Below are 17,139 nucleotides of genomic sequence, written 5' to 3'. Positions count from 1 at the left end.
GCTGTCCTTTCCCTGACAAACACAAAACACAACACTTGACAACAAACTCTGAGCTTCAAGCACCTCCTTTCTGTCAGCTGTGGAGCTCAGCCAAGACAAAACAGTTCCTTCTAGCCAGGTAAACAGCAGGTTCCCCGCAGATAAAATGCAGAGCAGCAATGGTGCAGCTGAACAGCCTAGCACTGCATCAAGCAGGTACCTTAAGAGTAGATGCTGCTGAAAGGTGATGACAGCAGACTCAAACCCACCTTGGAGTGACTGGAGACCTGTTGGCTGTCACATCTTGTGTGCTTTCACTTTGAACTGCTATTACCTACCTTGTAACTTCATTTAAGCATTCTTCAGAATGTCTTTTTTTTTGGGGGGGGAGGAAGCTTTCCAAGGTGTCAGAACTGTGCCATCACTACCTTCAAGGATGACATGGAGCCTGAGCCCTACAATTTAATTTATTTTATTAAAATAAGATAATCAGAGGAACCTTGGCTTACAATAAATGCATTTTCTCAGGAGCAATAAAAACAAAATTAAACCCCCCCCAAATCAGCAAGAAAAACTGTCTATGCTCAGTTTCCTCTTGATAGTGCATCTCTGGGATGACAGCTTCCCATGGGATGAAGACTCATTCTGCAGAAGAGTTTGGGATGATGATGTTGCTCAGCTGCTACTCAGCCTTTCCTCAGCCCCGCCCCCCCCAAAAGCCTGTCCCTTCCTGCACTCGCCGGGCTGCAAGAACAAGTCCATAGTACCAAAGTAAGCTGCTGAAGTTGCTGAAGATGACCACTGCAAGCCTGGCTTTAGCTTCCTTCTCTGAGCAGTAAGATTCAGAAGGTATTTTTTCCATTCTTTTGCAAGAGTTTTTCTCCTATGTGCAAAACTATTGCAAAACTATTTTGTGTTGAATTAGCATTTTCACTTATTTCATTGGCTTGATGAAAGCTCTTAGGCAGGAGCTGATTTCCAGACAGTTCTTTTTCTGTTGTTGTTTTGTTTGTTTGTTTTCCTTTTTTCCCCTCCCTCAGTCTAGTTTGCAGCCACCTATGTCAGGCCAAGCTCCCCCACCACCCTGGAGTGGCACAGGGCACTTGAGGAGCACCACAAGGCATCACCTTTCCTCAACACACCAAGGTGAGCCATCCTGGCTGTGAAAGAAAACCAGATCCCAGTCAATCCAGAAACACTGCCAAAGGAAGATCCGTGGTTTCTGTGGATGGGAAAAATAAGGCTCAAGTGCATCTATTAAAAAAAAATATATAGATCTCTTGATTTCTCATCTGTGAACCATCCCAGTCAAAGAAACTGTAGAAAAAAGGCAATGTGGAGCTGTGCCCCTGCAGGGCGAGACCTGCAGGAAGCCTTAGCAGCTTGTTCTTCAAACTGGGACGCAGGTCATCCTGCTGGCACTGATCCTGTACACGGAGGCATTAAAAAGACACAGCTTCTGTTCCTTTCCCATCCCTGAGGAGGAGGAGGGAAGGGGAGCAGGAGCCTAGAAGACAGGCAGCCTGGTGGAGGTTAACGTGCAGGCGTTGATGTCCTCTGTGTGGGCAGCGCGGTGCAGGGACGGCTCGGAAGCGCTCCGGTTGATTTTGGGCAAAGAATGCTGCAGCAGCTCGATGGAGGACAGGATCTGAGGGAAACACAGCACGTTAGAAGCAAGCTGCTTAGGCAGGCAGCTCTTTGCTGGAGTTCATCTACCATGGAGTCAAAGCAGATCTTTAAGAGCTGCACCACACTATGTGGAGGAGCTGAGAACAACCAGCAGTGAGCATTCCCTGCCAAAGAGAGGAATAAGTCAACTGCCTAACGGTTCCCTTGCTGCGGGGAGCCTCACAGCTTCCAGAGGATGGGAGGATACTTGTCCTTAGCTCACAGGAATTCTCATCCTAATGGGAATCCAAGCGCCTCTGCAGCTCTCCAGCAGAGTAACAATCCCAATTCAAGACAGACAGGGATCTACTGCAGTCTCCAACAGGGGCCAGGAGTATTTTTGGGCCTGGAACGTCTCTGCTATGAAGAAAGACTGAGAGCCCTGGGGCTGCTTAGTCTGGAGAAGAGAAGGCTAAGATCTGATTGATGTCTACAAATATCTGAGGGGTGGGTGTCAGGATGAAGGTACCAGGCTCTTTTCAGTGGTGCCCAGTGACAGGACAAGGAAGAAAAGGTATAAGCTGGAACACAGGAGGTTCCACCTCAACTTGAGGAGAAATTTCTTTACCCTGAGGGTGACAAAGCCCTGGAGCAGGCTGCCCAGAGAGGCTGTGGAGTCTCCTTTCAGCACTCATCTGGATGTGTTCCTATGCAGCCTGCCCTGCTTGGGTAGGGGGTTGGACTTGCTCTTTAGAGGTCCCTTCCAACCCCTACCATTCTGTGAGTCTGCTGCCTAACAGTTTGTCTACAAATCAATGCTTGGAACCTTTTCAACAGAAGCTCTACCTGACTGTAACAGCAAGTATTTTGTCTTCTCCAAAAGCTGCTGCTGTTTGGTTCCAGCTATTTAATGAATATCCTAAGAAGGGGCCTTCATCATCCTCAGAGTGACAGGAAAAGTACCAAAACCTGGCTACATGAATTTCCATCCCCACTGGATTTTGTTTGCTTGCTCATGGCTGCAGGGCAGGAAAGGAGGAACAATCTCTCCATCTCCTCAAAGCTACACTCAAATACAGAGTTGATTTTTATCATGTTGGGGGGGGGGTGGGGGGGAGGGGTGTATTTTGGTTATCTCTTAAGAGCAAATTGCTGCAGTGTTGGTCCAACACTGCTTCAGTCTGCAGGCTTAGGACTTTTTGATGCACTTCACCACAAGAGTTAGAAGCAGCCTGAGGGAGCTGGGCTATGAAAAATACACACATGAACAAAGACAGAACCAGGCAGCAGGCTGCATCCCTTCACAGAGGCCCAGACCTCTGTGGATGGTGTGATGTGTGTGCTAATGGCTGTTTATCAAATGCTGCCACGCTGCAGACACTTACTTGTGGAAACAGAGGTCGTTCTTCCCTCACTTTCTTCAAGCAGTCTGCCACCAGCCTCTTCATCGCTTTGGGGCAGTTCTTGTAGAGCTTGCTGAGGTCTGGAGAAGCATAGCCCCGGCCAACCATGAAAATAATCTGGAAAAGGACAAGCAAGCAGCTGAACAACAAAAGCTGTTTCACTGCTTGGGAGCTTTGGTGTCCTAGAGCGAAGAAAGTGCACACCAAAGGGGCACATAAAAGCAGAGCCCTGGAGATTTCTCCCAAGCTCCTAAACTGAACAATGATCCTGCCAGTGCCAGGCTCTCCTCAGTGCCCTGTGACAGGATGAGGGGCACTGGACACACACTGGAACACAGCAGGTTCCACCTCAACATCAGCAAAAACTTTTTCAGTATAAGAGTGCTGGAGCCCTGGAGCAGGCTGCCCAAGGAGGCTGTGGAGTCTCCTTCTCTGAAGACTCCCAAGCCCCATCTGGATGCATTCCTGTGTGGCCTGCCCTAGCTGACCCTGCTTGGGCAGGAGGGTTGGACTTGATCTCTGGAGGTCTCTTCCAACCCCCAACGTTCTGTGGTTCTATGTTAAATCACTGCACTTTGGTCACAACAACCCCATGCAGTGCTATAGGCTGGGGTCAGAGGGGCTGGAGAGCAGCCAGGCAAAAAGGGACCTGGGGGTACTGGCTGACAGCAGCTGAACATGAGCCAGCAGTGTGCCCAGGGGGCCAAGAAGGCCAAGGGCATCCTGGCCTGCATCAGGAACAGTGTGGCCAGCAGGAGCAGGGAAATCATTCTGCCCTGTGCTTAGCACTGGGTAGGCCACACCTTGAGTCCTGTGTCCAGTTCAGGGCCCCTAAATTTAAGAGGGACATTGAGACACTTGAATGTGTCCAGAGAAGGGCAATGAGCCTGGGGAGGGGTCTGGAGCACAGCCCTATGAGGAGAGGCTGAGGGAGCTGGGGTTGTTTAGCCTGGAGAAGAGGAGGCTCAAGGGACACCTCATTGCTGTCTACAACTCCCTGAAGGGAGGTTGTAGCCAGGTGGGGGTTGGTCTCTTTTCCCAGGTACCCAGCACCAGAACAAGAGGACACAGTCTCAAGCTGTGCCAGGGGAGGTTTAGGCTGGAGGTGAGGAGAAAGTTCTTCCCAGCAAGAGAGACTGGCTTTTGGGATGTGCTGCCCAGGGAGGTGGTGGAGTCACCATCCCTGGAGGTGTTCAAGAGGGGATTGGACGTGGCATTTGGAGCCGTAGTTTAGTCAGTCATGAGGTGCTGGGTGACAGGTTGGACTTTATGATCTTGAAGATCTTTTCCAACCTTACTGACTCTATGATTAAAGATTCTATGACTGCATTCAGAATGGAATTGGAGATGCACTGTGACCTGAACATGACATGGCAATTTCCCTCAGCTGAAGGCCACAAGGACAAACAAGTCTCAATCTAAGCAGTTAAAAGCAGCCAGTCTGGCACAAAAGATTAATGTCAGCAGGACTTTATCTTCAGGTGTCAAATAGTGCTGCAAAGTACAGGCAGCAAGTTGGGAGAGATCATCAGAACTAATCCTAACTAATGCAGCAAAAAGGAAACAGGGTTTGGTTTGTTTCATAGAATCACAGAACTGTTTTGGTTGGAAGAGAACTCTAAGATCACTGAGTCCAACTGCCAACCCACCACCACGGCCATTAAACCCTGTCCCAGGAGCCATTTCTACAAGTTTCTTGAGCATCTCCAGGGATGGTGACTCCACCACCTCCCTGGGCAGCCTGCTCCAATGCCTAACCACTCTTCCAGCAAAGAAACTTTTCCTAGTAGCCAACCTAAAGCTACCCTGGCACAATTTCAGGCCATTTGCTCTCATTCTGTTACCTGATAACTAGTTAGAAGAGACCAACCCCCACCTCACTGCAACCTCCTTTCAGGGAGCTGTAGAGAGGAATGAGGTCTCCCCTCAGTCACCTCCAGAAACAAAAGACATCAGAAGACACTACCAGGGTTGGGAAATACATTTTGTGTTTAGCCTAAGTTAGTATGTTCATCATTTGGGGTTTTCATCAGCCTGCCAGGAACCTTAAGAGCTGCCTCTGTAGTCTAGGTAAGGCTACACCGGGTAAAATTGTGTTTTGGTTGGTTGAGAGTTTTATTTGGGGGCTGGGGAGGAGAGGCAAACAGGACTAACTGGGTTAGAGTTTCTTTTCCAGCTCATGGTGTCAAAAGAAAAAGAACAACTAAAAAAGGTCAGAAAAGTGTTGCTAAGAATAAGGTGTCAAATGTTGCTCTCCAGGAAATATTCTACTCCTCCCTGGAAAGCTTACCTGGGGATCAGGTGTCATAGTATCAGTCAGGGTTGGAAGGGACCACAAGGATCATCTAGCTCCAACCCCCCTGCCATGGGCAGGGACACCCCACACTAGATCAGCCTGGCCAGAGCCTCATCCAGCCTGGGCTTAAACACCTCCAGGGATGGGGCCTCAACCACCTCCCTGGACAACCCATTCCAGGGCTTCACCACTCTCATGGGGAAGAACTTCCTCCTCACCTCCAGCCTGAATCTCCCTACCTCTAGCTTCATTCCATTCCCCCTAGTCCTATCACTCCCTGACATGTCACATGTTTTCATAGAATCACAGAATGCTTTGGGTTGGAAGGAACCTTAAACATCCAACCCCCTTGCCACAGGCAGGGACACCTCCCACTAGACCAAGCTGCTCAAGGCCTCATCCAACCTGGCTTTGAACATTTTCAGGCCTGGTGCCTCAAGTTCTCTGGGCAACCTATTCCAGTGCCTCACCATGAATAAATTAAGAGGGCACTTAAAATGTTGATGAAAAGAATTGTTCTCCCTTGAGTAACTACCACTGTCAATCTTGAAACAAGCATTCAGTGACACACATTTACTGCTGAGACCAAGCACTTTGGAAACAACATCTCAGCTCCTCTTTTGCCTTTGTCTCTTACATTTCTGTAAGGCTTCAGAAGGCTCCCAGGAGACTGTATTGTGACCTTCCAGTATCTGAAGGGGCCTACAAGAAAGCTGGGGAGGGACTTTTGAGGGTGTCAGAGAGTGATAGGACTGGGGGGAAATGGATCCAAGCTAGAGGAGGAGAGATTTAGATTAGACATTATAAAGAAGCTCTTCCCCATGAGGGTGGTGAGAGGCTGGCACAGGTTGCCCAGGGAGGTGGTGGAAGCCTCATCCCTGGAGGTGTTTGCAGCCAGACTGGATGTGGCTGTGAACAACCTGCTGTAGTGTGAGGTGTCCCTGCCCATGGCAGGGGGGCTGGAATTGGGTGATCCTTGAGGTCCCTTCCAACCCTGACAATTCTGTGATTCTGGAGGACAACCATACTACAGCCAGACAAAATGCAGCACTCTGGGAACATTTCTTACCTGATCCCTGTTGTTTATGTGGGAGTAGGGCAGCTCTCCTGTCATCAGTTCATATAACACTATTCCATAGGAGTAGACATCTGACTGAAAGCTGAATGGGTTACTGTCCTGCATCCGGATCACCTCTGGAGCCTGGGGAAGGAGGGAAAACACAAACTGTGAGCAATAGGCTAAGAACTCAGGCATGGAAAGGGCAAGAGAAGAACAGGGGGAAAAAAAAAGGCAAAGGGCAAGAGAAGAAAGGGGAAGGGCAAGAGAAGGGAGGGGAAAAAAGGGGAAAAGGGCAGTTTTGAGCTACCTCATCACCTCCTGCAACTCTTTGGTGCAGGGTAGGAAGCAGTGGTGGCCTGACAGCGGTTATTTTAGTGCATGCACCTTACGGCACCGAAGATGAACTGTGCCCATTCCCACACCTCAAGAAGCACTCCCTATCCTCTCCCCAAGCCTCCAATGTGTGATCAGCAGGAGTGTGAGGAGGGATGATGCCCAAGTCCCAGGCAGGGAGCTGGGGAAGAAGAGGCTGCAATGAAGAACACAGAGGAAGGCAGGGTCCCACTGGTCCCACAAGCAAGTGAAAGCCTGCTCTATAGTGAGACAATCCCATGAGGGGTAAGACAGGATGACAGCAGGAGAAGAGCTCTCCTCTTCCCTCAGAAAGGAACTTGTGGTTCCACTGAGAGCCCTGTCTCTGCCCCCAATAGTGAAAATCACTCCAGAAATCAAAAGGAGAATCCTTAGGTAGTGTCTGCTTCAGAGAACTGAGCACCCCACCATTTCACCTCTTCAATTTAACCTTGTCCTGCAACTGGCGTAAGATCCTACACAGCCCTAAAAGCCTATCTTGGTTGATTGAGATGTCAAGCTTTGAAACAGCATGAAAGGCAGCTAGGTTAAAAAGCAGTGCAGTGTTTTGCTCACCATCCACAGGATTGAACCAGTAGGCTGCTCCACCTGCTGAGATCCACTCCACCTGGACTTTACAGTGGCCAGCCCAAAGTCTCCTATTTTCACTGTGAGGCCTTCATGAAGAAATATATCTAAACATCTGTTAAAGAAATTCTGTAGAGAACTTCAGCGACCACCTTGGCATTCCCTGACCTCAAACAGGCCAACTACCCAAGCAGTTTTATGGCATCTAGACTAAGTTTAAGAGTAAACCAGACCAGATGTCTCAGCATTATTCATACATTTATCTTTAGGGTGAGGCAGGAGAGAAAGCAACAGGGTTAATTCACATCAACAACTGCAGCTACTTAAATAAGTGACATCAGAAGTCACCGCAACTCCAAACAGAGCACTGAGGAGAAACAATTGCAGGCAGAAACATCCAAATATCAAAAGCAAATCTATTTACATGAAGCTCTCTCACAGATCTCCTGAGATTTAATCATTTCACCTTGAAATACACACATCTGTTCAATCTGTAATCCATCCACTTCCTGGAGCTGCCTGTTAAGATGGGTTGGTAGGGACTGCTTTGTTTGAGTTGCTCCTCTTCTCAAGAGGAATCCTTTTGCAATTTCACTTAAGAGTGTTTTTAACTTGGAAGTTCAACCAGACCAAGTGCCAGGCCCTGCACTTGGGTCACAACAACCCCACAAATGCTCCAGGCTTGAGGCAGAGTGCCTGGAAACTGCCCACTAGAGAAAGATGAGCCAGCAGCGTGCTCAGAAGGCCAAGAAGGCATCCTGGCCTGGATCAGCAATGGTGTGGGCAGCAGGAGCAGGGCAGGGACACAGCACTGGTGAGGCCACACCTCAAGTACTGGGTTCAGTTTTGGGGCCCTCACTACAAGAAGGGCCCTGAGGTGCTGGACCAAGTCCAGAGAAGGGCAACAAGGATGGTGAAGGGTCTGGAGAACAGGGCTGGTGAGGAGTGGCTGAGGGAACTGGGATGGTTTAGTCTGAAGAAGAGGAAGCTGAGAGGAGTCCCCATTGCTCTCTACAGCTCCCTGAAAGGAGGCTGGAGCCAGGTGGGAGTCAGTCTGTTCCCCAAATTAGTACATGACACCAGGAAATGGCCTCAAGTTGCACTAGGGGAGGTTTGGGTGGGATATGAGGAAAAATTTGTTCCCCAACAGGGTTGTCAAGCCCTGAAACAGGCTGCCCAGGGCAGTGGTGGGGTCCTCATCATAGAACCATAGAATCAATAAGGTTGGAAAAGACCTCAAAGATCATCAACTCCAACCTGTCACCCAAGACCTCAAGACTACTAGACCATGTCACCAAGTGCCACATCCAATCCCCTTGTGATGAATAGAAGAGACCTTTAAGATCAGGGATTGAAAAGCTGTGGTGCTGAGGGACATGGTTTAATGGTGAGCTGGCAGTGCTGGGTTAACAGCTGGACTTGATGATATTAAAGGTCTTTTCCAGCCCAAACAACTCTGCTTCCAAAAGACAGTTCAGCAATAAAACCAGGACAGACTCTCAGGTCTCACCTCCATGCCAGCAGAAGAGTCAATGCCTTTCACTATCAGAAATCACCCAAACTATGTTTTTTCTAGCCTCAGACCAAATAGGCAGCCCCCTACATTCTGGAGCTACTGGGTTGGGTGTGGTGCTTTTAGGATGGCATCTGCAAAACATTCTGCTCACCTTATATGACAGGAAGTTAGAATTTATGGTGCCAGCTCAGTGGATGCTCCTCGTGGCAGTTTCAACAGCAGGCATCTCCAAAGGCAGAAGGCCTGAGCTCACCACATTTTCATTCCACATGTATCACCACAGTTCTATTTTGTTGCAAAAGACAGTGGTGAAAAAAACAGTGCCTGGCCTTGAGCTGAAATTAGGTTTTGGGCTTAATTTGTGGCAGTGATGTGAAGGTGTTTTAAATGTACTGAAAACAGCAGGGCAACAGTAACACAAGCCACATGTGCACACACAGATCTCTTCTCAAGTGAAGAGTGCAGCTTCTCTCCAGTACAGCATCTGGAGAGCAGAGAACTGCATGGGCACCACTGCAGCAAAACTAAGACACTCCTGGGACACCACCTTTCAGCTTTATCCCCACTGCCCAAGCAAGCACAAATCTTCTGTGGCAGTCCTGGTTAAACAGCAATTCAGTGCTCACCAACAGGAATCACTCAGTAGTTACAGGTATCTGAAACAGCCACTTCAACACCCCCATAAAGCTCCAGCTTAACACCAAAGGCAATCTGGTTAAGTTAGGAAAGGATACTATTGGATTTCATGTCTCTGTGGATGATATTCTTTGCATGTAAATAGCTGTGGGGGAAGGAAAAAAAAGAAGAGAGAGAATCAGCGTTATGAAAGCTGTTGACATCAAATCAGGCTTTCAATTGAGAGGTAAGACCCTGTGACAGTTTACTACATACTCCATCAGCTCACAGCCCTCTTGCTGACAGTTTACAGTGACTCCACAATGGTGTGTCTGCTTTGGGAGAAAAGCAGCAAGTGCTAGATGATGGCTACTGCCTCCAGCATTACAGAAGCAATGCAGTAAACAAATCCCAGGAAGATAAAGTGGCATCACTGCAGAATGTCCCAGAAGACATAACTCAAGGCCACACCTTGAGTATTGGGTTCAATTTTTAAGTCCTTACTACAAGAAAGACATTGAGGGACTGGAGCAGGTCCAGAGAATGACACTGAGGTGGTGGAACAGACCCAGAGAAGGGCAACAAAGGTGGTGAAGGGTCTGGAGGACAGGGCTGGTCAGGAGCAGCTGAGGGAACTGGGGTGGTTTAGCCTGGAGAAGAGGAGGCTGAAGGGAGACTTTCTGACTCCCTACAACTCCCTGGTGCTAGAGTGGTCTCTTCTCCCTAGTAACAAGTGCTGGGACAAGAAGAAGTGGCCTCAAGTTCCAGGAGAGCAGGTTTAGGTTGGACATTAGAAGAAACTTCTTCCCTGGGAGGGCTGTCAAAGACTGGAACAGGTGGTTGAATCCCCATCCCTGGAGGTGTTTCAAAGAGGCAGAGCTGTGTTGCTGAGGGCCAAGATTTAGCCCCAGCCTTGGTAGACTTAAAGAATGGTTGGACTGGATGGTCTGTAAGAGCTTTTCCAACCAAAACCATTCTATGAATTCTAAAGCTGGGCACTCTCCCCACATGCATGAAATGTGTACTGTGTGCTAAGGTTTACTTTTTGTTAACTGCTTTAATTGGCAGTGACAATCCATGTGCCTCTCATTTTTATGCCTGGAAACATGGATCCTGATCTACCAAATGGTGGAGCACAGACACCATCAGCATCTTCTTATGCTATGAACAGCCTAAGGTGTTCTGTAGAAGTAGCGAGTGGTTCTATGTCTACTTTAGACATCTAGAGAATGCTTCCAAAAGGTATCTGTGTGTGAGAGTCCTGTAAGCTGGAGAATGGGAAACAGCCATCCCCTCACCTCATTGAAGTGCTGAGTATCAAACAGTGTTTGCCAAGCACTGCAGTGTTACAAGTAACACAGGGAAGAAAGGCATACAAGTTAATTCTGTGTTTAGAATAGGATCTCACCTAGTCTGGCAACCTGAGATCTCCCTCTGTGTGTGGTTTAGTTTTAAATCTAAGTGATGTAACCAATCCATACAGCAGAACCTGGCATCCTTGATTTTTATCCTTGGGGACTGGGATGGCCTTGCCTTGCACTTGCCCTGGTTCCCCTACCCTTTTCTTGTAAGCAAGCAGGCAGACCCTACAGCTGTTAGGCCAATTATCTTTGTTATGAGGGCTTCAAGCTACAAAAGATCAAATACAGGTAGGCTATTATGTGACTAGTGGTCTAACATGAGCCAGGGCAAGAATCCTTGGAGCAAAAGAAGTACTAAATGGAACCCAAGAGGATAACTCAGTGCTGAATTAATGCTGCACAAAATCTTTCTTTCACAGATTGCATTGGGTTGGAAGGAACCCTCAAAGGTCATCTTGTCCAACCCCCCCTGCAGTGAGCAGGGACACCAACTAGGTCAAGTTTGGACCACATTAAGTTTGACCTTGCATGTCTCCAGGGATGGGGCTCTACCACATCCCTGGGTAACCTGTTCCAGGATTTCACCACCCTCATTGTGAAGAGCATCCTCTTGATGTCCAACCTAAATCCACCCTGCTCCAGTTTCAAGCCATTGCCCCTAGCCCTAGTGCTACAGGCTACTGTAAACAGTCCCTCCCCAGCCTTCCTGCAGGTCCCCTTCAGGTATTGAAATGTAGCTCTAAGGTTTCCCCAGAGCCTTCTCCAGGCTGAACATCCCCAACTCTCCCAGTCTGTCTTCACAGGAGAGGTTCTCCAGCCCTCTGATCACCTTGGTGGCCCTCCTCTGGACCCACTCCAGCAGGTCCATGTCTCTCGTGTTGTGGGCTGCAGAGCTGGATACAGTACTCCAGGTGAGGCCTCACCAGAGCAGAGGGGTAGAATCACCTCTGGCCACACTGGTTTTGATGCAGCCCAAGATGCCATTTGTCCTCTGGGCTGCAAGTACTCATTGCCAGCTCGTGTCCAGCCCCTGATTCACCAGCACTTCTACCACTCTGACCCACTGTAGCACATCAAAGTCACACATGAGAGTTTGGGGGAGAGAAGGGCAGCACCATTCCAAGAGGAGAAGTTGATCCTACTCACTCCATTCCCTGTGCTGTCTGCCGAGCAATATCGATGAGCTGGAACATCTGGAACTTGGTCTCTTGCACGTGCAGGTGTTTGTAGAGGCTGCTTCCCTCGCACCACTGCGTGACGATGGCCAGGTTGTCTTTAGTCATGTAGCCCATGAAGAGCAGGATATTCACGTGCCGAGTCTTCCTAATCACACACAGGAGAAACAGACATCAGCATCTTTACACAGAATGCTTCCTAAGTCTTCTTTCCTGGCTGGAGAAACAGGTTTCAGCTTGAGTGTAATAGAATCATTGAATTGTTAGGCTTGGAAGTGACCTCAGGGACCATCCAGTTCCAACCCCCCTGCCGTGGGCAGGGACACCTCACACTACAGCAGGTTGCTCGCAGCCACATTCAGCCTGGATTCCACCATTTCCCTGGGCAACCTGTTCCAGTGTCTCACCACCCTCATGGTGAAGAGCTTCTTCCCAGCATCTAATATGAATCTACCCACTTCTAGTTTTGCTCCATTCCCCCCAGTCCCATCTCTACCTGACACCCTAAAAAGTCCCTCCCCAGCTTTGGAGGCTGAGGGCGCTGGGGTTGCTTAGCCTAGAGAAGAGGAGGCTCAGAGGAGACCTTACTGCTGTCTACAGCTACCTGAAGGGAGGTTGTAGCCAGGAGGGAGTTGGTCTCTTCTCCCAGGCAACCAGCACCAGAACAAGAGGACACAGTCTCAAGCTGTGCCAGGAGAGCCTTAGGCTGGATGTTCAGAAGAAGTTCTTCCCAGCAAGAGAGATTGGCCAAGAAAATTCAAGGGGTTTGGAATTTGCATCCAGCATTCAAGCTTAGAAGTTGTATAACAAAAAAAAACCAAACCAAACAAGGTTTCTTGAGTCATAGAATGACAAAATTGTTTTGGTTGAAAAAGATCTCCAACAACATCAAGTCCAACCATCAACCCAACAGCACCATGGCCACTAAACCACATCCCCAAGTTCCATGGCCACAGGTTTCTTCAACACCTCCAGGGATGGGGACTCCACCACCTCCCTGGGCAGCACATTCCAATGGCTAACAACTCTTTCTGGGAAGAACTTTCTCCTCACCTCCAGCCTAAATTTCCCCTGGTGGAGCTGGAGACTATGTCCTCTTGTTCTGGTGCTGGTTGCTTGAGAGAAGAGACCAACTCCCTCCTGGCTACAACCTCCCTTCAGGTAGTTGTAGACAGCAATGAAGTCTCCCCTGAGCCTCCTCTTCTCCAGGCTAAGCAACCCCAGCTCCCTCAGCCTCTCCTCACAGGGCTGTGCTCAAGGCCTCTCCCCAGCCTTGTTGCCCTTCTCTGGACACCTTCAAGTGTCTCAATGTCCTTCTTAAACTGAGGGGCCCAGAACTGGACACAGGACTCAAGGTGTGGCCTAACCAGTGCAGAGTACAGAGGCACAATGACTTTCCTGCTCCTGCTGGCCACACTATTCTTTATGCAGGCCAGGATGCCACTGGCCTTCTTGGCCACCTGGGCACACTGCTATATGCTTGCTTTTTTATTCTTGTTCTCTGGATTTCTGCTTTTTGTGTCCATCAAGCACAGAACACAGGGTAAGACTGCTTTAAAAGAGGGGTAGGAGTCAAATACAGTGCCTTGGATTAAGAGAATTTAACAATGGAGCTGCCAACTCACCTTAATACAGCCACTTCATTTCTGAAAGCCTGGAACTGCTCTGGGGTTGGATCTACAACCTTTAGTATCTTCACTGCTACGTCCCCTGAAAATACATTTACCATAACAGTTAATGAAAATGCAGCTGGTTTGTTGTTTGGTTCCCCCTCCCCACCTCCTCCCCAATAACATTAATACATAGTATGCTTAAAACTCCTGATCTGTGCACAGTACACCTCTACTCATTTGTTCATAGGTCAAGATTTCCCTGCTGACATCAATTTCTCTAGTAGCAGGCAATTAGTTTACCCAAATTTCAGGCTAATGGAAAAAGTCATTAATTGTTCATAGGCTTCCCTTCTATTTGTCAACAGCTGTGGCTGGCTAGAACTACCTGTATGGTTTGAAGCTAATAAAATCTCCAGTAGCTTTCCAAAAAGGAAGGTGTGCATTCTCAGCACAGCATTTCAATCACAGCCACATCACGGTCTCCCAGCTTCCAAATGGTATCCAAAGCTTCATCACTTGTTCAGCCTGGAGAAAAGGAGGCTGAGGGGACCATTATCCTCTAACAACTCCCTGAAAGGAGGTTGGGGTTGATCTCTTTTCCCTAGCACCAGGTGATAGAACGAGAGGAAATAGCCTGAAGTTGTGCCAGAGGAGGTTTAGGTTGGAGATTAAAAGAAACAACTTCTCTGCAAGGGTTCTCAAACATTGGAACAGGCTGCACAGGGAGGTGGCTGAATCCCCATCCCCTGGAGGGGTTTCAAAGAGGTAGAGATGTGGTGCTGAGGGCCATGGTTTAGCACCAGACTTGGCAGAGTCAGAGAAATGGTTGAACTGAATGATCTTAGAGGCCTTTTCCAGCCAAAATTAATCTGTTCTTTCCTATGCAGTTTTAGCACACTTGTATATACACCTCTGTATTTCTATAGAATTAGGTTTGGCTCTTCAAGTTTATCTAAACTCTAGATGTATTAAAATCTCAGGTAGTAATAGGACTAGGGGGAATGGAATGAAGCTGGAGGTGGGGAAATTCAGGCTGGATGTAAGGAGGAGGTTCTTCCCCATGAGAGTGGTGAAGCCCTGGAATGGGTTGTCCAGGGAGGTGGTTGGGGCCCTGTCCCTGGAGGTGTTTAAGCCCAGGCTGGCTGAGGCTCTGGCCAGGCTGATCTAGTGTGGGGTGTCCCGGCCCATGGCAGGGGGGTTGGAACTAGCTGATCCTTGTGGTCCCTTCCAACCCTGACTGATACTATGATACATACCTCCCTTTTTAATATGAACTTCAAACCCCAAACTCTCTAGATTTAAATCCTGCTAAATTTCAGGAACAGAAGCACCAAAACTACCTAGGAATGGCAGAAGACACATGAATGCTAGAACTGACTTTCCTGTTTCATTAACGAATTTGAGGACTACAGAACTCATCAGACCTTCCTCTTTCTTCAACTGACACCTTATAAAGTTTTACTTTAAGGCTTCATTGAAATTGCTTTCAGTGTCAGCTTGCTTTGCATTCAGCATCTGTGGAAGGGTGACAGGGAGGAACACAGCATGGTTCAGTGCCATCTGTTCAGAGACAGTGTATGAAGCTGTAAAACCCCTTACACAGTGTACATCCAGAAAGCAGGGGAATTAAGCCTCAAAAAAGGCAGACTAGTGCAATGAAGCTTCCTGTTCTAACAAAGCAAAAGCACCGAGACCAAACAACTCCTCGGTGAGAGCAGGAAGTGCCACATTCACTTTAACTACAGATTGACAGCCTTTGAGACTTCAACAAAGGGTAAACTTGCCTTGACATTGTCACAGGATGGCAACAGCAACCCAGGAAGACTGCAACTTCAGTCTTAGACCCAAGTAGTAGAAAGACTGGAGAGTTGCTATATTCCAACAGGCTTATCCCATAGCTTAAAGGCTGCTGCCACTTAAGTATTACAGAACCATCAGCTACATCAAAAATACCCCTGGAGTGACAGATTCCTTTGCTACCACAATCCCTGATCTGCTTTGTATGGCCTCTTTTAGAAGGCAAGTGAAAAATCTGTTAGCAGGGTTCTAGAATATAATCAAGTGAATGCCTTAGGAATACTGCTTCATTAGCAGCAGTGCTTTGAAACTAGAGCAGGGGAGATCGAGGTTGAACATCAGGAGGAAGTTCTGCACAATCAAGAGTGGTAAAATATGGGAACAGGTCGCCCAGAGATGTGATGGCGGCTCCATCCCTGGAGACATTCATGGTCAAACTTGATGAGGCCTTGTGCAACCCAGTGTAGTGGGAGATAGTCCTGCTCACTGCAGAAGGTTGGACAAGATGACTTTCAAGGGTCCCTTCCAACCTGATGCATTCTATGATTAAAAACCAAAATACTTCCAACAAAGTGTGAGAAGGCCATGCAGACTGGCACTGAGTTTCAGAGGACCCTGAGCAACCTGCACTATCTTCTGCTGTAGTTGCCAGTTCCTTTATGCATCATTTGAAGTCACAAAGAGGCACAAACACTGAACACATTATTATACATTTCTGTCTTCTTCCTTTTACTGCAATGAAGGCAATGGAACTCCCATTTTCTCTTCATAAAGAGAACCATCTTGCATTTGCAGTATGCATGATGTTTTATAACCAAGAGATCCCTGCTTCCAGAGCAGAGAGGGAGAATCTAACTGGTAGAAGATTACCCTCTCCTATGACTACCAAACCCACAGGCTTTGAAGTAGCCAAATCCTACTGCAACTCCTGTTGAGGTACAAAACAAGACCAACAGCCTGAGGGAGTTAGGGCTGTTCAGTCTGGAGAAGAGAAAGCTCTGAGGAGACCTTACTGTGGCCTTCCAGTATCTTAAAGGGGCCTACAAGAAAGCTGGTGAGGGATTTTTTAGGGTGGTAGGTAATCAGCTGAGTACTACAGAAATCATCAGACCTTCCTCTTTTTTAAACTGATACATTATAAATTTTACTTTAAAGCTTCATTGAAATGCTTTCAGAATCAGTTTGCTTTGAATTTCAACATCTGTGGAAGGGTGACAGGGAGGAACACAGCATGGTTCAGTGCCATCTGTTCAGACTGTTTTTCCAGAGTATGAAGCTGTAAACCTCCTTACACAGTGTACCTCCAGAAAGCAGTGCAATTATGAATCAAAAACCAGAAGTGGGAAGATTCAGATTGGATGTTAGGAAGAAGTTCTTCCCTGTGAGGGTGGTGAGAGACTGGCACAGGTTGCCCAGGGAGGTGGTGGAAGCCTCATCCCTGGAGGTTTTTAAGGCCAGGCTGGATGTGGCTCTGAGTAATCTGATGTAGTGTGAGGTGTCCCTGGCCATGGCAGGGGGCTTGGAACTCGATTATCCTTGAGGTCCCTTCCAACCCTACCAATTCTATGATTCTATGAAGCCTGTTGCTATGAGCTATGTCCAGACAAGGCAAGGAGAGGAGACAGCATCCACTGACTAAAGGCCAAATGTTCTCAGGTTATTTTTCAGTGTTTCCATTATGATGTTTGTTGTTTGAAGAGATGTTTTTCACTCTGCCCTGCTCTTACTCAATCAGGTGCCACACATTGTTATTTTCAAGCCTTGACAGCATTTCCCA

General features: G+C 48.0%; 1 protein-coding gene across 7 annotated transcripts in view; it reads right to left on the bottom strand.

The window, feature by feature from the left end:
* Positions 1-435: 435 nt before the first annotated feature.
* The window catches only part of RAF1 (Raf-1 proto-oncogene, serine/threonine kinase), a 101,983-nt gene continuing 85,279 nt past the window's right edge, over positions 436-17,139 (bottom strand). For all 7 annotated transcript variants that reach the window (XM_068162655.1, XM_068162656.1, XM_068162654.1 and 4 more), the window contains 7 exons: positions 13,578-13,662; positions 11,924-12,100; positions 9,536-9,582; positions 7,274-7,392; positions 6,356-6,487; positions 2,973-3,107; positions 436-1,627 (listed from right to left, as the gene is read on the bottom strand). In XM_068162655.1, coding sequence (XP_068018756.1) covers positions 1,487-1,627; positions 2,973-3,107; positions 6,356-6,487; positions 7,274-7,392; positions 9,536-9,582; positions 11,924-12,100; positions 13,578-13,662 — 836 coding nt within the window. In that variant the 3' untranslated portion in view covers positions 436-1,486. The remainder of the gene's footprint in view (positions 1,628-2,972; positions 3,108-6,355; positions 6,488-7,273; positions 7,393-9,535; positions 9,583-11,923; positions 12,101-13,577; positions 13,663-17,139) is intronic.

The sequence above is a fragment of the Melanerpes formicivorus genome, unplaced genomic scaffold (assembly GCF_026170545.1).
Source record: "Melanerpes formicivorus ecotype bairdi unplaced genomic scaffold, bMelFor1.0.p_v2 SCAF_66, whole genome shotgun sequence".
Classification (NCBI taxonomy): domain Eukaryota; kingdom Metazoa; phylum Chordata; class Aves; order Piciformes; family Picidae; genus Melanerpes; species Melanerpes formicivorus.
This window is presented reverse-complemented; position numbering and strand designations above follow the sequence as displayed.